At 47.4% G+C, this 20,342-nt stretch overlaps 3 protein-coding genes across 4 annotated transcripts; all 3 read left to right on the plus strand.

Annotated features, from left to right (window-relative positions):
• The first annotated feature begins 1,123 nt into the window (after positions 1-1,123).
• On the plus strand, positions 1,124-7,284 carry zmp:0000000662 (RING finger protein 145). Its single transcript, XM_047050943.1, has 11 exons — positions 1,124-1,876; positions 1,993-2,101; positions 2,423-2,514; positions 2,931-3,172; positions 3,323-3,498; positions 3,680-3,820; positions 4,187-4,369; positions 4,532-4,679; positions 4,980-5,336; positions 5,569-5,695; positions 5,780-7,284. The coding sequence occupies exons 1-11, from the start codon at positions 1,708-1,710 to the stop codon at positions 6,475-6,477; spliced, it is 2,442 nt and encodes an 813-aa protein (XP_046906899.1). The 5' UTR covers positions 1,124-1,707; the 3' UTR covers positions 6,478-7,284.
• Positions 7,285-7,463: 179 nt separating this feature from the next.
• LOC124488344 (ubiquitin-conjugating enzyme E2 D2-like) lies at positions 7,464-12,239 on the plus strand. Of its 2 annotated transcripts, XM_047050998.1 has the most exons (8): positions 7,464-7,842; positions 9,357-9,420; positions 9,521-9,552; positions 9,896-9,973; positions 10,106-10,211; positions 10,351-10,444; positions 10,727-10,776; positions 11,442-12,239. In XM_047050998.1, exons 1-7 carry the CDS (start codon positions 7,819-7,821, stop codon positions 10,773-10,775), a joined length of 447 nt encoding a protein of 148 aa, XP_046906954.1. In that variant the 5' UTR covers positions 7,464-7,818; the 3' UTR covers position 10,776; positions 11,442-12,239. The 2 variants fall into 2 exon arrangements, with proteins under 2 accessions (XP_046906954.1, XP_046906962.1); XM_047051006.1 differs by lacking the exon at positions 10,727-10,776 and having other exon boundaries at positions 7,465-7,842.
• Positions 12,240-12,619: 380 nt separating this feature from the next.
• manba (mannosidase, beta A, lysosomal) lies at positions 12,620-20,169 on the plus strand. The gene is made up of 17 exons (XM_047050930.1): positions 12,620-12,966; positions 13,218-13,312; positions 13,401-13,506; positions 13,924-14,094; positions 14,337-14,460; positions 14,682-14,851; positions 15,152-15,259; positions 15,702-15,853; positions 16,081-16,198; positions 16,772-16,858; positions 16,985-17,152; positions 17,386-17,604; positions 17,978-18,142; positions 18,241-18,385; positions 18,585-18,727; positions 19,034-19,291; positions 19,614-20,169. The coding sequence occupies exons 1-17, from the start codon at positions 12,751-12,753 to the stop codon at positions 19,836-19,838; spliced, it is 2,670 nt and encodes an 889-aa protein (XP_046906886.1). The 5' UTR covers positions 12,620-12,750; the 3' UTR covers positions 19,839-20,169.
• The last annotated feature ends 173 nt before the right edge of the window (positions 20,170-20,342 follow it).

A 20,342-nucleotide genomic window follows, 5' to 3' on the forward strand; every position in this document is an offset into this window, starting at 1 on the left:
TCACTTCACATTTTACATTTAGCCCCCGTTTGAATCTCTTCAATCACATTACCACCTCAAGTTGTCCAGAGTCAGAGGAAATATGGGCTAAAGGCCTGATGGTCCACTCAAATCAAAATGTATTTGTACAGCCCTTTTTACAAGCAATGTCACAGAGGGCTTCACATACGCCCATAGAACTTCCCCTCAACAAACCTAAACCCTTAAGGAAGACAAGGAAAACCTCCCCCAAAATCTCACTATAGGAGTAAAAATGGAAGAAACCTTGGGAGGAGCAATTCAGTGAGGGATCCCCTCCTCCAGAGACGGTTGGGGAAAGAGAGGTGCAGAACACAGGCTAAACATAGTCATACAACAGGGAATTGTCAATGGGTGTTGAAACATCAAAAGAGAAACTCTAAAATACGTTATTCTTATGCGAATAAGAATGAGAATATTCCATCCCTCAATGTCTCCAACTAGTAACAGAAACAATAACAGTAACAATATACAGCAACAGGTTTACTTTATTTGTCAAATCAAATCGGGTCTCCGTGGACATATAGAAGCTTTACAAAATGTGCACCTCTGTTTTAATCAGAATTGAGAAGAAGGACATCTGCTGTCTTCCAAGTTCTTATCCCAGAAACACATTTTTCCCAGAGCATGTGGTAGTTCTCCAAGCTTTATGGACATGTATAGCTGGGTGTTATCTGCATAGCAATGAAAATGTACTCCGTAGCATCTAATTATGTTTCCTAAAGGCAGCATGTAGAGCGAAAATAGCAGAGGGTCTAGGATGGAACCCTGTGGTACTCCATATTTTACAGTGGAGCTCCTGGATGAACGGCCGTCACTGTGGTGACACGGGGAAAGTAAACAGGGCAGGACAGGGCGGTTTGACAAGTGATTCTGGTCACAATGTGGTCATGTGAGGTTCTCAGCCTGCATTGGGGAAGCTTTGACCTCAGCAACGGTCATTTATTTGTATCTGACCACTTTCCAATTATTGGAATTCATGTTTTTTGTTATTTTTATTTTGACATTTTTCTCACAAACTATGGTTTCACTTTGGGGCTTTTACTTTGAAAGGATTTCACAGTATTTCTGATTGGTGCACTGCTGTAATGACGCTCAAAGAGGAAGTAGCCACGCAAGCGACCAATATTTGTGGAACACCTTGCTCTTAAGACCACACTTACAATGTTCCGTTTTGTTGGCATAGTACTATACTATGTATACTAGTTATTTCGTTTGAATGTTTACATCAGTTATTGTCTGGAATTAGAAGAACCTAGATTGTAACTGTCGTCCATCATGGCAGCCTCTATGTTACTTCAGAAGCGACATTTCAATTAGGGCAGTCGACAACTCAGACTCCCAGTAGTAGTAGCATAGCCCACCACAGTTGGAATAGACGTTTATCTCCATTCCCGGAAAAGTTGCAAGACAGGACAGGTTGTCTCTACGGCTATACGGCTTCATCTGAAATTTAGTGAGGAGTTTCAAGCGCCCGATCACAGCCTGTCGTCCTTTTGATGCGACATTCATTTTCTGTGCTGTTGGCAAGCCTTTGATAGGGTTAGCCCGGAGACCCAGAGTAAATGTGCTAGAGCCGAATATGAAGTGAGTCCAGTCCGGGGCGAAGTGTATGTGTCGGTGACTGAAGACGTCCATGACAATGTGATATGTTTTCTGACCAGCTGGAAGCTTCGTGCCCAAAGAAAGATGCCACGGTTGGAAGAAATTGCCAACGTTGCCCTTAGGGTGCCAAGCATATTGGTGCTTGACTTGCTGTATAAATGTGACATTGATAGTTTAACGGAGCACCTCAAGGCGAAGAACGAAGACATGCTTTTTAAATACAAATACGTTATCTGGAACTTGTATTATTTTGGTATGTATAAAAAGCATATGCAATTGTCTCGGTTTAACAGTTTATTACAAAACATTTGAATGTCTTTTTTTGAAACACAAATGAGAGCATGAAACTACAACATCCCTCTGTTCCAGGTCACGTTGTTAACGTGGTGGTGTTAGTTCTTCCTTTGCGGCACATTGTGAATCTGTACCTCCACATCCTTGCTGCCCTGCTTCTGTATGTAGGACATCAGATCTCCAAGTAAGTTCATTACTTTACATTTTCCCCTTAAAAGATCAGTTACAAACATCCTCTAGTCTCTTCAGGTGCCTGATGGATGCAGTAACATCATTTCTATGTTGACATATGAATGTGTTCCTGATGAAAGCCCTGGGCTCCTCAGAGTGTAGTACTGCTCAAAACGTTATGACAACAATAACAAATAGTATGTATTTATTTAGCAGATGCGATTATCCAAAGAGACATACTGAGGGGATTCAAACCTGGGACCTCTTGATCTGCAGTCTAATGCTGTACAACTGAGCTGTAGCCAAGCCCTCAGAGTGTGTGTGTTCTCCTCAGGGACTACGTCCGTGGCGAGGTGCTACACGGTTACGACGGGGCGCTGTACCTGGACTCTCCGGCTTTCAACCGCTTTGTCACCGCGCTCACTAGTAGGCTCCTGACCTTGTGTTCCCTTTGCTCCACTGACATTTGATTCCGTTAGCAGATGCATTCATCAGCAATAGTGCATTAAGTACAGCAAATGATCTTGTGACTAGAAGTGCACAGTTTTAACAGTATTACTCTGATAAGAGCCAAGAAAAGGGTTTTTACCAGAGACAGTGCAACATTAATGCCACAAGTACAGTCTTACATCATTTTGATCATAGTACAAGTCAACAAGTCAACAATAACAACATGATGTATCAACTGCAACGTCATAAAGAATGTCTGTCGGCGCAGTGTGTTTACCAGATGGCTCTCAACACGGGATCTTAGAAACAGCATGCAGAAGCCTAGGTATCACTTGTCCAGCTGAAGCTTTGCGGTGTCTAGCTGGTGTTGAACTCTCTGTGTGTGTGTTTAGGTCAGATCATTCTGAGCACGCTGTGTGCCTTCCTCATGAAGACCAGAAAGGTCTGGCTGTTTTCCGCTCACATGCTGCCCCTGCTGGCCAGGATGTGCGCTGCACCCCACAGCGTGCTGCTCGCCGTCAACTCCTTCTCCATGTTGCTGACCGGGGTGGGCGTGGCCATTTTCCTGCTAGCCAACCTGTTCCTGCCGTACCGCCTCGCCAGAGAGGTCTACTCGGAGATGCTGGAGCTGGAGGTGACTGCACGATGACGTCACCACCACCTCCATCTTCATCTCCTACCATGACCATCCTCTGCATCACTTAATATGAGCTCCTTCCCCTGCTTCTCTTAGACACAACATCTGTTTTCTGTCACCCCATTGTGTGAATCCTCCCTCCCTCAGGTGATAGAGCTGGACAGGCTCCTGGCCGTGGCTGTCTCCCTGTGGAGACAGTTTGCCGTCCCGGTGCTGTTCAGTGTCTTCTGGCTGGTCCTCTTCCTGGTCCAGCTGTGCACGTACTCCGCAGCCTCCAGCAGCTCAGCTGGCCACCAGGGAATCCTGTTCTTCATCCTCACTAGGTGAACATCTGCCACCTGTCATGCTGACACACTGAAGTCATTGATTAGATGGATGGATGGGTATGTTATTCGTGAAATTCGCAGCATTACAACAGTGTCTCAAAACCGTTATTTGTTTCATGTGTTTTTTTCATGACTGCTGTTCATGCCGTCTCCCTGGTGTTTGCCCACGCGTGGCCAGTGTGTCTGAGTGCTGCTCTACTCCCTACTCTCTCCTGGGCATGACCTTCGTGGTCTCTTACCTGGCGATGGGGCTGCTAAACCTCTGCAAGTTCTACCTGGGGGGCTACGCTGCTGTGCAGAACGACAACGTCATGCACAGGTCGGGAACTATGTAGTCTTGTCTCCGGGAGACGCTTTAGTGTTTTACTTCTATTATTATTCTTTTACTTCTACTGACTTACCCTGCGTTTTAATGACAGATGTTTAGGAACCTGTAGTCCTGCTGAAAGATGAATCAGCAAATACAACTGCTGGTTACAGGCACAGTCCTACTGTTGTTAAAGCCAGTGGTGTAGTTATGACAAATGTCTATACTCAAGATGTAGACACGGGAATATGACTCATTTGACATTGCCATGGTTAAGAAGTGGCTATACTAGGTGCTCATTAGAAGACAAATATCCTCCCTCTGCTTCAGTAAACCCTCCATGACTGGACCTTCTGCGATATGTTTGTTTTGGATCAGGGGGGTGACCGAGGGCGTGACCCTGCTCCTTCTGGCCCTCCAGACGGGTCTGTTGGACATGCAAACCCTGCAGCGCACCTTCCTCCTCAGCATCATCCTCTTCATCGTGGTGACTTCCACCCTGCAGTCCATGATCGAGATCACAGATCCCATCATCCTGGCTCTGGGAGCCTCACGCAACAGGTGGGCCACCCCCACCTCCGACACGGGCACCTACAATCAGCACCCGATCAAGAACATCTGTACTTCGGATGAAATTCGAATGAATCCTGAATAAGTATTCCTCAGAAAGTCTGTCGGCGTCGTTCCATTCGTGCCAGTGACGGCTTCTTCTTCTTTGTCTAGGAGCCTGTGGAAACACTTCCGAGGCCTGAGCATGTGTTTGGTGCTGTTGATATTCCCAGGATACATGGCCTACAAAATCTCCCAGTTCTTCCACATGGACTTCTGGCTGCTTATTTTAGTGTCCAGCTGCATGCTGACGTCTCTGCAGGTACACCAGCCTGGGGGGGGGAACAGAATCACTCCAGCTTTGCTCTCATCTACGACTGACACAGAGTGAACTTTGTCGGGTTGAAGTCTTTGTAAACAGCTTAGTGGTAGAGCATTTGACTGCAGATCAAGAGGTCAGGGGTTCAAATCCCACCCCTATACATCGTTTTGGGTCAAAAGCATCTGCTAAACGAAGACATTATTACATGACTCTCCATAAATGTCAATATTTCATTAAATTTGACAGAAAATGCTCAATGAATCAAATGGAAAACGCTTGTGTTCCTGTTCATTGTGTCAGGTAACAGGGACTGTGCTGATATACTCCATGTTCATGGTGGAGCTGTTTCGTAGCGACCCCATAGACAGCCTGGAGGAGATCATCTACTGGGTGAACGCGGTGAGCAGGGTGCTGGAGTTTGTGGTGGCCCTCTGCGTGGTGGGCTACGGCACGTGGGAGTCTCTGTTCGGGGAGTGGAGCTGGATGGGAGCGTCGGTCATCATCATCCACTCCTACTTCAACGTCTGGCTCAGGGCGCAGTCTGGGTGGAAGAGCTTCCTGCTCCGACAGGAAGCTGCCAAGAAGATCAAGTCCCTCCCCAGAGCCACGGCTCAGCAGTTGGAGCAGTACAATGACGTCTGCGCCATCTGCTTCCAGGTCAGTCTGGGTCACATGGTCCAGGATAGGGGTCAGGCACTCATCGTGCCAATGTGTGATTGACACGTTTACGATACGAGTGATTTGTACACACGACTGGATGAATGACTTGCGTAGAATGAGAGACTGTGTACTTCATACATGTAATTCATTTGATTGGTCACAGTTATTGCAAGGGTTTGAATGTCTTCTTTTGTAATCTAATTAGTAACACACCTGTTATCATCTGCAGGAAATGAGCTCTGCTGTGATCACATACTGTGGACATTTCTTCCATGGCAACTGTCTGCGAAAGTGGCTATATGTACAGGAGACCTGCCCCATGTGCCACCAGTCAGTCAGACCCAGCCCAGGGGCAGGTGAGGCCCAGGCTGGGGCCTTCCAGGGGGACATGGGGGCAGGTGAGGCCCAGGCTGGGGCCTTCCAGGGGGACATGGGGGCAGGTGAGGCCCAGGCTGGGGCCTTCCAGGGGGACATGGGGGCAGGTGAGGCCCAGGCTGGGGCCTTCCAGGGGGACATGGGGGATGGTGTAGCTGCCAAAAGGACTGATCATATCCCACCCACCAACGCCACCCAGGAGCTCCCAGGAACCCTGGCATCACCTGGCCCTGCAGGGGGAGGGGCCATAAGTGGAAGGGGAGGGGCCAGTGGCATAGGGGGAGGGGCCATAGGTGGGGAGGATACAGACAGAGGAGGAGAGGAGGGACCTGAAGACCCCCACAGGACGCCTGAAGGCTTTCTCTTCAGCTCCACTGGAGATTGTGTTGGCTTGGTCAGCCTGGGATCGAGCTGCTCTCCAGGGAGTAGGTCCAGGTTGGGAACCCTGGAAAAGGAACCCTGGGGTCAGTCTCATCCTGTCAATGCAGACAGCTTAGAAGGAGAGGATAACAAACAGCAGAAAGAGGGGGATTTCTTTGGAAGGGTAAACCGCAGCAGTATTCCAGATACCATGGAAGAAGATGAAGGGAATGAGTCAGACTCTGGGGTTGATAGTCTCTCTGTTTCCTCTCAGAACACAGCACTGAGAACCAACAGGAAATGTGAGGACTGCAGAGAACAGAATGGACAAGTGTGGCCAACTCAAATTTCAAACACTGATGGACTGACTGACATAATGAGTAACGCAGTCCTCACACCATGAAAGTCTGGAGGGATGGATGGCGAGGTGAAGGGGTTAATATCATAGTCCCTAAGGAAGTCTCCTGTAGATACTCAGCAGGGGATGAAACCTACTAAACCAATTCATGCGCACATGGGACAGTCGGGTAGTGTAATGTTGAAGCTGCAACGTACGATGAATAAATCCCTCACACAGATTCATCCGTTGACCTGGGTGCTCTCAAAGAGGCCAACAGAAAATCACTGTAGCAGGACAGCACAGAAGTGCCTTGAACTGGAAAAGGGAAGCCGAAACAACAAGTCTGTTGGAAAATAAACACAAACTCCTTCATTCTGGGATAAGACCCTGGTGGTATAGTGAATGTGTTGTGTTTAGTTATGGTGTCAAGAATGTTAATATTCAGCCCCAAATAATAGGACATCCATTAAAAGCTCCAATTACATATGAATTTCCAAACTGACGTTTTCTGTAAAAGGGATTCATGGTTGATAAATTGTTTAATTAAGGTTATATACATATGTAACAGGTTATAAAAACCAGTAACAATGCTGATAATTTATGTATAATGTAAGGCTTAGAAGGGAAGTCTTCAGTCTAATTGATTACTGTTTTAGTTGTGGATACATTTAGTTAATAACTTGTTCTCCGTCAAATAAACATATCACTTTTAATTTCTGAATATGGATTAACCATGTTTTGTTGTCGTCGGTTTTTGGCAGTATTTTCAACTGTAGAAAGAATGACAGTTAAATTCCATCCTGGTACTGAGAATATTGTCTTTTCTACAATATATTAATTAAATAATGACTTTCTGTCTGTGTCAATGCGTTTGTGCTTGATGGATATTCAGTACACAGCTTCCCACCGACCATGATTTAGAAGAGCTATCACAACCTTAAGTCCACGGTCCTCGAAAACGTTCTTATCCACAGAATAAAATAACTAGTTTCGAAAGCTCCACCCGTGCTTACCGGTCTTCCCAGGTCATGTGGCTATACATTACCCAGGCTAACCAAAACGAACTTACCCAGTGACCAAGTGTTTGGAGCGGTGGAGGCAGAGGACATCTTGTTGCGAGAATTGCTAGCAAAAGCTATATTGGCTAACCAAACTAATGACGATAGTATACGCATCTTGACGCATATTTGGGGATAAAAATAGAACCTTAGCGAAATATTAAGCAACGTTAGCTAATTTCACGGGGAATTTTGGTCTTGTTGCGGCTGTTAAGCTACGTACTGTGAGTGTAGCTAGCTTGTTTGCTGCCTAGCTAGCCGTAGTCGGGGCCAAGGCGTAGCTAACACTGTCGTTAGCTGGCCAGCCAAGTAGATAAGTAAACATCCCACCAATATTGGAGCAAGAATGGCGTTGAAAAGGATCCAAAAGGTAAGCATACCAGGGAGCTTGTCCGTTTACGTGTGTGTCGGAATTATGTGTTGGAATTTGCTGGATTACTGTTGGTTAGCAAGCTAGTTGGCTGTACACCCCCTAAACCGATGTATATTTGGTTTGCTACCGTATCTTAAGAATCGCTAGGTACAGTAGCCTTTTCTGTTATGGCGCCCTCAATGCTATATTATAACTAACCTAGCTAACTAAATTGGTCAACTAACACCAGCTAGCTAGTGCTCGCCAACTTAACTGGTTAATTAACTAGCTATACAAATAGGTAATAGCTCTAGCTAGCTTATAAACGGGGAACGTATATCTTTATTTCGATAAGGCCGGGTTGCTAACTAACTAGCTATCGAGCTACAGTCAACTCATTTAGCTAGGTGTGTAGGCTACACCCTTACACAATCAACAAGTAACTTTGTCAACTTGTAAGTAAATTCGCTGGCAACAGATGATTCTTGACTCTGACATGCCATGTTTTTCTAGGCCTCATCTCCCCCCTTTAGTTAGCCGGCATGTTTTCTAGTTGCCGCTTGTCCATGTCATTCGCCAAAAACTAGAATATTATATAATTTGCTACTGACGATAATTCTAAATTCTGGCGAGAATTCTGGTTATTAGCTGTCCAATAATATTATTTAGTTTAGTCAAATACTTAATTAGAGGGGTCAAAGCCTGAAGCACACACTACCCTAATGCGCACACAATTCTTGTCAAATTGGGGAAAAAAAGTTAGCCTATTCCTGTAAATGTAATTCTAAAGCGGTGTGCCCCACAGGGTTGGGCGTAGCCCACCCCCCACCCCTTAAAAATAGCTAGAGAGTTAAAAATAACCGCAGAGGCAGTGTGAGCCACCAGGTCTCATCTTGCCCTCAGTCCCTGGACAGATGCATAATTTAACTCTAGAGGGGATGATAAAGCAACGTGACTTGAGCGGTGAAGTATTGTGCCACACCGCGTTCTATACTGTCTCTTCTGTCCTGGCCCCACAATTATTTTTTCCTGGATGTAGCCAGTAGGGTTTTAAGACTTGTTTAATGCCAGTGTGCAAAACCAGTGTAAGAGGCTGATGCAGAATTTGGTTCTGGGTGGGAGAGAGGTCACATGAGGCTTTATGCTGACAGTGACCTGCCATTGATTCTTTTCCCAAAGTTCAATGTTATGATGGGAGCCGCTAAAAATTCATGGTGTTGAACTGTAGTAGCGTTAAAGGATAATAGTATTTGAGAAAGTCGAGAATCAAAACTGTGGTGTTAGATGGGGCAGCATCAAGCTGGTCCGATGCCTTTCAATCACTGTTTATCTCACCACCCCTCTCTCCCCCTACCATCCCTCTCCCCCTACTATCCCCCTCTCCCCCTACCATCCCTCTCTCACCTTCTCTCTCTCCCTAACATCCCTCTCTCCTTACCACCCCACTCCCCCAAACTTCCCTCTCTCTCTCTACCATCCCTCTCTCCCCCAACCACCCCTCTCTCTCTCCGAACCGTCTGATCTCCCCACAGGAGCTGAATGACCTGGCTCGTGACCCTCCTGCTCAATGTTCCGCAGGTCCAGTGGGCGACGACAGTAAGTGTCCACACACCTCCATCCTCCTGTCACCAGGAGTACCCACCAGGTGGACTCCTACAAGCTGTTCTAACCCCATTCATCTGTATGTTATTTACAGTGTTTCATTGGCAAGCCACAATCATGGGACCTGTAAGTAGAACTCCTCTGTGACATTTTCATGGGGGGGGGAGGGGGGGGAGGCAGAGTGATATGGATACGGATACCCTAAAGGGTGGGAAGTCTAACTATGTTAGCAGTAGAGAGTGCGTTTGACAGAGCTCATATATGCTCAGAGCTGTCTGTGGAGGAGGAGAGCCCTCCGAATTGCTCCTCCAGAGGTTTCTTCCATTTCCTTCTCAGGTTTTCCTTATTGTCTTTGAGGGTTGAGATTGGTTCTAGGTGCTGATCTGTGGGTATTTGTGAAGCCCTCTGTGACATTGCGTCTAATAAGGGCTACAGAAGGCTTGACGTGACGAGTGTTTCGTGCTTTCAGAATGACAGTCCATATCAGGGGGGGGTTTTCTTCCTGACCATCCACTTCCCAACGGACTACCCTTTCAAGCCCCCCAAGGTGAGACTGATGTTCCGCTCCACCTCCCTTCCCTTCAGGAAGAACAGAGGTTCACTCTATGGTTATCTTCGTCTTGATCCCTGGTTGTAAGGTTTTCATGTGAATTGTGCTCCATGTCCTTTTCTCTTTTAGGTTGCGTTCACCACAAGAATTTACCACCCAAATATTAACAGTAATGGCAGCATATGTCTGGATATTCTCAGGTCACAGTGGTCCCCAGCATTAACTATATCTAAAGGTAATTCTTAGACGCGACAAACACTTCTTGTCATGTTGACCTACATATGGAATGTTTCCGTGAAAAAAAAAAAAAAAAGAAGCTTGGCAGCTTTCATTTTCTCATTTTCATTCATCATTCTCCATCTCTCTCTCCCCAGTGCTTCTGTCCATCTGTTCTCTGTTATGTGATCCGAACCCTGATGACCCCCTGGTGCCAGAGATTGCACGAATCTATAAAACAGACAGTCCAAAGTAAGTCTGATGTACTGGATCGGGGCCTCTTCCCTTTGACAGCCATGTTCATTAATTATTTTACAGACGTATATTTGTGTTATTATGATGTTTTGTTTTGGATATATATCTTACTCAAGGTGGTTATTTTATTTTTTTCTCCACCAAGTATCTAAACGTCATATGAGATCAGTTAATTGTCAGCTGGTTGGAACAATGGCTAACATTCTAGAACAGCTGTACATTCCTCCGTACTGTTGCCAGTGTTTGAATGCAGCGTGTGACCCAGGTCTGCTCTGTCAGGTACAATAGACTAGCTCGTGAGTGGACAGAGAAGTACGCCATGCTGTAGGGTAAGGCCGAGGGCTGGTGGCAGGCGGTGGGCCTGTGGCATGGAGGTTGCTATTGTCTGCTCTGTCTCCGTAGTCCTGTGTGTCATCATGCTGGACTAATCAGAGCTTCTAATCCATGCTCTTCCAGTGTTCAGCTGCAGACCGTGTGGGGCCGTGGGTGGGTGTGATAAGGCCGTGGGTGGTTGTGTGGGGTGGGTGGGATATACGGCTGTGGGTATGATAAGGTAGATAGAACCAGGGCTCATGTCACCAGTTTGACTAGAGGTTAAAAAGGTGTTGGTTGATCATGTTTAGCGAGTTTTGTGTGTGTATATCGTGGTTTCTATGTGGATGCACAATAATATCTCTAATAAAAACTGTGAAGAGGTCTTATCCAGTGTATATCACCAATATACCATGGCTATCTGCCAATCATATTTTTTTATCAACGGAACTACCCGTTGATCATTATCAAGTTAGTGCTGCTCTTAAAGTAATGATTCGGAATGAATACTCATCGCATTTTCGACGGGAAATCTGATGCAATGCCACTTAGATGGTTTGTCAGCATGAATATGTTTTTTGGTTGGCTTGAGTGGCAGTTTGCCTTGAGATGGGTTCATTGGTGTGTTTGTGGATGTTCTCTTCTCTTGGTTGTGACTGACATTGCTCTCTCCCTTTCACAGATACAACAGATTAGCAAAAGAATGGACGCAGAAATACGCCATGTGATGAACGCTCTCGCATGACACCTGAAGGAGAATGTTGTAGCTGGATTAAACTGAAATCCCCGGTTTCATTTTTCTGTTTCTTAATTTGACCACTTTGCCCCCCCATTGACATGCGTGCTCATAAGAAGATAGTGTTACCTGCTTGGACATGACTGTTTCATTTGAATTTAAACATTTTTCATGTAGAGTTGACCATGGTTTACCATTCTAAATTTGAGTTTTGCACCAAGACGAGACCCTGGCTGCCTTGAGTCTTGATAGCGTCTTGCTCTGACCACGTAGACTGACCCATTTGGCCCATTTCCTTCTCATAGACCTGGCAGGGTTGTCAGTGTATGCTTTTCTAATTCATATTATTAGATTCCCATGGCCTGAAAAAAAACAAGAAGTCATACAACCTGTGCGAACCGAAAAAAAACTGCAGTCCGTGTCAACATCCAAAGTTAGGAAAATAAGAATTTAATGTTGTATTTTATGCATGTTAATAAAGGTATATATTCAATATGTTGTACAAGTGAAATGGGCAGGCGGGCTGATGGAAGTAAGGGCAGTTGGAAACTGGATCCAGTTTAAGGCTTTTTATTCATTTCTTTTTCATGGTTTTAGAGTGAGAGCTATTATAGTTTATACCACCCCCCCCCCCAACACTGTCTTCTTGTAGCCCTGAAATATGATGCAGAGCTAACTGTTGATGATCAACTTGTAACTCTGTTTCGTTTTAATTTCCCCCCCAATAAAGTTGCTTAAATCATATTACATTGTTGTTGTTTTGGATCTTACTAATAGAGCGGCTCTTCTGGACTTGACACAGTATCTTGATTGGGTAAGGTAACGTGTATTACAGACCAAAAAATGCCTTCTATCCACTGACATTCATTGAATTTAATTTTAGCGGATGCTTTTATCCAGGTCAGATATATTAGTGCACAGAGAAAAGATAACAGAAATTCATGTTTCAGAAGTGCATATTTCTAACTGTAACATTTTTGTGCATTTCATTTGATTGTGGATAGTGAGATGAAAAATAATGACAGCATTTCCAGAGCAGATATTTGCTTGCAGAAGAAAGGTTCTGGCTTTTGAATTTTCGCGGCAGATGTGTTGCCTTGCCCCGTGCACGCTCTGGCGTGTCACATGATCGACAATGGGTATCTGGGTATACAGTAGACAAGGAACCGCAGAAAAGTTAAACATTACTTCGTTCAGCACAGGATTATGTTAACTTGAGACACTGGGGCAACCTTAATATAGCATCTTTCACAATATGATTGCGCTTAGAAATCCAGGAAACATTTTTGTTTGTCTTTACTGCGCGTGGTGTTTCCGTGTGTTGTGTGGATACAATGTCACACGACCGGAGGCTGACAAACTTATTCTGAATGGCAAATGGACACTAAAGAACTCCAACGGGACCTTGTCGCTTACTGCAACGGTGCCTGGATGTGTTCATTCAGCTTTGCTGCAACAGGGGATGATAAAGGTAGGTAGGGCCGAAGACCTGGCGGAGAATACCGTAACAAACAAGGTCTGCTAGTTACCCTGCGATGCCAACCTGTCCCGGAGACGTAATCGCGTGACCAACCTATTAGACTGGGATGGCATTCTAAAAGCATATTGTAATCCCATAAAAGGCTAACAATGACAGTATTTTACAAATGCTTATCTGAGTAGCCTTGTCATGTGGTTCTTCATGTGCTCACCCAAACACCTCTCTCACTCTCAATCTGACAGGATCCTTACTTCAGATTCAACGATGTGGCGTACAAGTGGATAGCGCTGGAGAACTGGACATACACTACAACCTTCTTGGTGCCACCATCGCTAAGGTCATTCATACTGTACTTGACTTCACCTATGAACAGTACTCATGTGTTTTCCACAGGGTGAAAGCCTGTGACGTTTTCTCTCTCTCAGGGCTAAACAGGAAGTACACCTCGTTTTTGAGGGAGTGGACACAGTGGCTTCCATAACTGTCAATGGAATCACAGTTGGCAAGACGGACAACATGTTTCGCAGATATGTAAGCACGAAACGAGTTATCCTCTCATTTCACCGAATATTGTTTTATAAGGTTTCCTAGAGGAGAAGGTGCACACCCCTATTATCCCTGTAATTCTGCAGGACAAAACAGTTTGTGGTCCTCACTTTGGGTCCCCCAGGTGGGTTGAGGAGTGACACTAGAGGCCCACCCCTTTCTCCTCAATCCCACCATGAACCGGATATCACAAGCCCCACCTCAATTAGAAACCCGATGCCACTCTGGGCTAAGGCACTTGACTAAAGTTCAAGGATTCAACCCCCCCCCCCCATACTTCTCATTGGATAGCAGTATCTAAAAGTAACATGCCAGAAACGGCTAAACGTACATGACATTACAAACAAGACACCTGACAACGTTGGAGCCCTAAGCGCCCTGCGTGTGCGTGTGTGTGTGCAGGATCTGCGTGTGTCAGAGGTGCTGCTGGAGGGGGAGAACGTTCTGGAGGTACGGCTGCTGTCCCCGGTGCTGTACGCGGCGGGGCGGAGCCAGGCTTCCGCCTACCGCGTGCCCCCAGACTGCCCCCCTGAGGTGCAGCAGGGAGAATGCCACGTCAACTTCATCAGGAAGGTGAGTGGGTTCGGTGAGTTGCTTCAGATGTCGTATACGGTGATGTGAGGGTTTCGTGTACAGGAGTATTGAGCACACTGTGCACACACACACAGTCACAGACACACACACACACATCTATGAAAACAGTGTGACCTGCTGCTGTTTGAATGCCAACACACACACACACATTCCTAAAAGCTCCAGCTGGAGAATGTGCTACAGTAGCAGTCGTGGCCCTCTCGCGTGTGCATGTTCCCCAGGCCCAGAGCTCCTTCAGCTGGGACTGGGGGCCGTCGCTCCCCACCCTGGGCCTGTGGAAGGAGGTGCGCCTGGAGGCCTACGATGTCCTGAGGCTGGTCCATCTCTCCTCCGTCCCTGTCTACGGTAAGCGTCTCTTCCCCTCTCCTCCCCCTCGCCTTCCCCTCCACTTCTCCCTCTTCACCTCCACCTCTCCTCTAGCTCTCCTCCACTTCCTCTCCGCCTCTAGATCCTCCTACATTATAGATGTAGTTGGTTAAAACGTTCACATCCCTCCTACAGTACGGATGGTGTCTGCCAGGATCCGCTCATCCCCCTCCTGACTCGAGTCTCTCTGTTCCCCTCAGATGCCTCCCTGTCCCAGTGGACCGTGGAGGTGGAGCTGTGTGTCGATGCTGCGGAGGCTCTGAAGGGGAACGTAACTCTCTCCCTTCCTGAGCTGGGAACCATGCAGGAGTTCCCAGCGGTGTTCTCTGCAGGCCACGCCAAGAGCACGTTCGTCCTCCACCTAGAGAGGGTGAGACAGGCCAGCCTGGCTTTGGGACAGGTCAACGTGAATTGGTGACACAAATGCTGTCGTTGAGATGTTACTGCTGCACTGTAGTTGAGTGTGCCTGGCAGCTGAGATGTGGTTACTGTTCCTTGACTCTGAAAAACTGTTACAATGATGCACTTCGGATGCTTGATTTTCTGTTGTTCTTTGATTATGGGCTATTTGTATGTTGCGTTGGACATAAATCTCTGCTAAATGAACTAAATGTAAATCTATCATGCTTATTCTAGTCAGTGCCTTGATGCTTGTTTCTGTGTGTTGTAGAGTAAAGAGGTGAAGTTGTGGTGGCCTAATGGACATGGCGGCCAGCCGTCATACCTGCTGAGCGTCGCTGGGCTGCTTGGCTCTCTCAGCCTCAGAGCAGACACACAGGTCAGGGCTCCCATCTCTCCTGTCTCTCTCCTCTCCTCCCCTCTCTCCTCCCTCTCCTCCACCTCTCCTCCTCCCCTGCTCTCCTCCCTCCCCTCCACCTCTCCTCCTCCCCTGCTCTCCTCCCTCCCCTCCACCCCTCCTCCTCCCCTCTCTCCTCCCGCCCCTCCACCTCTCCTCCTCCCCTCTCTCCTCTCTCCCCTCCACCCTCCACCTCTCCTCTCTCTGACTCCCCTCTCTCTAGGGGAATACCTTAGAGATACCAGTTTATTTATCAGTCTTTATCTATCATCCTTGATGATCTACTGTACCGACCATGCGCACTATTCTATGTCACTTTGGATTTAAAAAAAGCATCTACTAAATGAATAAATGTCAAACGGAAATGTGTTTTTCCTTCATCCGCTGCATCAGAAAGCGTTCTGTTTCCCTGTCCAATCGGCAGGTGTACTTCCGGACTGTGGAGCTTGTTCAGGAACCAATCACTGGCTCGCCCGGGCTGAGCTTCTATTTCCGGGTCAACAGGAAGCCCATCTTCCTGAAGGGCTCCAACTGGATCCCGGCCCACGCCCTGCAGGACCGGGTGACCCCAGCAGTGTGAGGGGCTTACAATGTGTTTACTGAGACTGTCGTCCACAACCACCTTCTCACTTTGTCACTAGGACATTAGTAAAAAATGATATTCTCATCGATGTGAAATGTTTGGAATATTTTTCATTCTCAATTTGGAATAGTCTGGATGCTATCGACTTACATTCTGTAATATCTAAGTGAAACTGGCTGTGGTTCATACTGACTAGCTGTCTATCTGTTTTGTGTTGAAGTATTAAAAACCTGCTGCAGTCTGCGGTGGATGCTAACATGAACGCCGTCCGGGTGTGGGGCGGGGGAGTATACGAGCAGGACGTGTTCTACAGCACCTGTGATGAGCTGGGCGTCATGGTAACGTCTGTTTACCTGAGTGATGCTACAAACTGCAGCTCAGTAACCATACTACCATACTGTTTCACATGACAGTAACAATACTACCATACTGTTTCACATGACAGTAACCATACTACCATACTATTTCACATGAAAGTAACCATACCACCATACTGTTTCACATGACAGTAACCATACTACCATACTGTTTCACATGACAGTAACCATACTACCATACTGTTTCACATGAAAGTAACCATACTACCATACTGTTTCACATGACGGTAACCATACTACCATACTGTTTCACATGACAGTAACCATACTACCATACTGTTTCAAATGACAGAAAGATTCATTATGTCCCAGTATATAGTAGGTTTAATACAAGATGTCCTCTTACATCTGGTAGCATTTAGCAGTGGACGAGTCAGCATTCTTCTTTGGCTATTCTGACCCCCAATCCCAGTTCAAATACCCCCTTTGCATGTCACTTTGGATTAAAGCGCCTGCTAAATACGTTGTTATTATTATTATGATTATTATTGTGATTATAGGCAGTACAGTGTGTGTGTGTGTGTGTGTGTCCAGGTGTGGCAGGACTTCATGTTCGCCTGTGCCCTTTATCCCATGGAGCCCGACTTCATCCAGACCGTGAGAGAAGAGGTTCTCCAGCAGGTCAGTTGGAAACTTCCGGATCAGTGAGGACTCCCTCTCATTTGAGTAGCTCTCCAAATATGGGGGGGGTCACAACCCGTCTGGTGCCCCCGCGTCATCAGCGTGACTTCCTGTTTCATCGTCAAGGTGAGGCGTTTGAAGTCCCACCCCTCCATCATCGTGTGGAGCGGGAACAACGAGAACGAGGCGGCGCTGGCCACAGACTGGTTCGGCATCCCTGCCTCCCAGCGCCCTCGCTACCTGAGGGACTACGTCTCCCTGTACGTGGACAACATCCGGGCTATGGTGCTGGAGGTGAGGCCCTAACTGGGGTGACTGGATTCAGAAGGCTGTAGGGTTCATGAGGTTGAAGCTCAGTGGCAGTGCGTTTGACTGCAGATCAAGACGTCGCAGGTTAAAAGGTGCCCTGTACGTCGCTTCAGCAAAATCATCTGCTACACGAAAATGGGTCTTTTATCTCAACAGGAAACCCTATGTGTTATTGTTCACCATAAGGTTGTTAATACGATGCGACTGTCCCCGCACAGGAGGACCGCAGCCGACCGTTCTTGGTGTCCAGTCCCACCAACGCTGCAGAGTCCCAGCAGGAGGGCTGGGTGGCGGCCGACCCCTACGACCCCCGCTACGGAGACACCCACTACTACAGCTACACCCAGGACTGCTGGGACTGGAGAACCTTCCCTCGCACGCGCTTCGCCTCCGAGTACGGCTTCCAGTCCTGGCCCTCCTTCTCCACCCTGCAGGAGGTAACCAACTGGGATGTCCGGCAGAAAACAACCAACCAAAGGAAGACGTGATTGTCATTGTTATGAAACGTTACCGGCTGGGACCCTTGGTTTGGTTGCTGTTGAGTTTGCTTTGACAGTTATGTCAAAGAATGTCTCCCAACAGTCTTAAACGATGTTAGATCAGTGCTAGAACGTTGGTATGTTGGGTGACGTCGGAGCAGTGTGCTGGTGCATCCCAGCTAAACTGGTTAAACTCTGTATAAACACGACCCACCGACAACGTTCTATGGCTAGTTTTTTGAGGGGGGTGGCGTAGCCGCCTAAAGAGCCATTTCTAAGAGGGGGTGGTTGGGTACGTGAGTCAGCCCTGTGACACGTCCTCCTCCCCCAGGCGTCCGTGGCTGAGGACTGGAGCTACCACAGCAGGTTCTCCTCCCACCGCCAGCACCACGACGGGGGCAACCAGCAGATGCTGCAGCAGGCAGCGCTCCACTTCCACCTGCCCAACTCCTCCGACCCACCCCGGAACTACAGACACACCCTTTACCTCACGCAGGTGATACACACTCACCCCCTCACACCGCCTGGTCACACACACACACACACACACACCGATTTGATTTCAGTGAAGCGGTGCGTGTGTTTGGTTTCCAGGTCACGCAGGCCCAGTGTGTGAAGACTCAGACTGAGTTTTATCGGCGGAGTCGGAGTGAGATCGTCGAGGGCAAAGGTCACACCATGGGAGCCCTCTACTGGCAGCTCAATGACATCTGGCAGGCGCCCTCCTGGTCCTCTATAGGTATGACACACACACACACAGGTTTAGGGAGAAACACTAAATGCATTCAGAACGACATGTAATGGTGCTAGATTATGGCTGGAGTGTCTGTAATCTACAGGAGAGCAGAGCAGGGTTAAAAGCCCCTGGTTTAGGTAGAGAGTTAGTAACTTACGAAATGGAGTCGGAATGACACCTTATGAACCTCCTCTTATCCCAGATTTTTCCTCCAAGTGGAAGATGCTGCACTATTTTGCCCAGGGCTTCTTTGCCCCTGTGGTGGCTGTGGGGTTTGAGGATGAGGGAGCGCTGATCATCTACGCTGTGTCTGACCTGAGTACAGACCTCCTCCTCCACGCTGTGGTAGGCCCCTGCTCTGCCTTACACCTAACACTACCCTCCAAAGAGACAGAGACTGCATCAGTACTGCAAGGACAGCCGATGATTGGCCAGAAGTGCATAGATCTAACTGTATTTTAGTAGTAATTCCCAAGGAACGGAATGTAGTTTTACCAGACACAGTGCAACATTGCCACGATTATTAATTCATGGAGATGATCGGACACTGCAGTGATGAATGCATTGTGCTCTACTGTTAACCCTGTGCAACGGTCTCTCCACAACACAAAGCAAAACACCACAACTCAGCTGTAGCTGTTGGTTCTCCAGGTGTCGGTGTATGCCTGGAGCAGCCAGGATCCTGTGTGCGCTCTGAAGTCCAGCCCAGCTCTCGTGAGAGGTGGGAGTGCCAGCGCCATCTTTAAGCAGCCAATCGCTGGCCTGCTAGCCGGATGTGGGCGGTGCAGTCGTCTCTCCTGCCTCGTCACCTTCCAGCTGCAGGATGCCCGGGGGCCGCAGGGACCCCTCAACTACCTGTTCCTCAGCTCCCCCAAAGACGCCCTCTGCCTGCAGGCCCCCAACATTACGGTGAGTGCCCTGACCATGACCTTAACCCTAACCCTGACGAAGAAAAACTATGTTTGGAGTGATTATTTGCAGTTAATAAAATGCAAGGCATTGGTTTTGACCAGTAGAGATTCTATTATATTTCTCTCTTGCTCTCTCTCTCTTTTTCTCACTCTCTCTTCCATCCTCTCCCTCCCTCCCTCTCTCTCTCGCTCTCTACTTGTCTCTCTCTCGGCCTCTTTCTCTTGTGTGGTACTTCTTTAGTATGAGCTGTATCACCGTGGCTACACATGCATTTGAGTATAGATGATGTATGAGTGATGTAGCGCCCCCTCCTGTCCAGGCGGTGGTCCAGCAGGACAGGGAGGGCTTCGTGGTGACCCTCCGGTCCCTCGCCGTGGCCCCGTACGTGTGGCTGGACGTGGGCGCCATCCTGGGTCGCTTCAGCTCCAACGGCTTCCTCATGGTCACCAGGGAAACCGTGGTGCACTTCTTCCCCTGGGAGCCCACGAGCGCCGCAGACCTGGCCCGCGCCCTCGTCATCACCACCCTGAGAGACCTGTACTGACGGGCTGTTCAGGGACGTTCAGAGGAGCGAATCTAATGACCTTTGCCCTCCCCGAGTTGATTTCTGTCAGGAACTGAAATTGAGGATTAGGGATCATCAATTGTGGTAAATTCTTTCTTTTATGATTGATAATTTCACTGTGCATCACAGTGGTTTTTGAATATTTGTTTTGGTCATAATAAAAAATTATATTTTTTCATTATAAATTTGTATATAACAAAAAGTTATGTATTGAAAGTGAGTGAAATATTAGGCTTTTATTACCACTGAGTTTATTGGATACTGGGTTTGTAGCGACCACAGGGGGGCAGAAAGAAACCAGGTGTTAACTTGGAAAACAAGTTCACATATTGATGTAACACAGTTGGGCTACTGATGTTTTTCATCATCACTTTTAAATACAAAATACAGGCAAATCGGGTTCAAGGTAAAATGTTACTTCAAGGTCACTCAGGGCCGAACATGGCCTGTTCCTCGTTAAAAGGCATGCTTCATCTGTGTGAA

Source organism: Hypomesus transpacificus, chromosome 3, assembly GCF_021917145.1.
Source record: "Hypomesus transpacificus isolate Combined female chromosome 3, fHypTra1, whole genome shotgun sequence".
In the NCBI taxonomy this organism is placed as follows: domain Eukaryota; kingdom Metazoa; phylum Chordata; class Actinopteri; order Osmeriformes; family Osmeridae; genus Hypomesus; species Hypomesus transpacificus.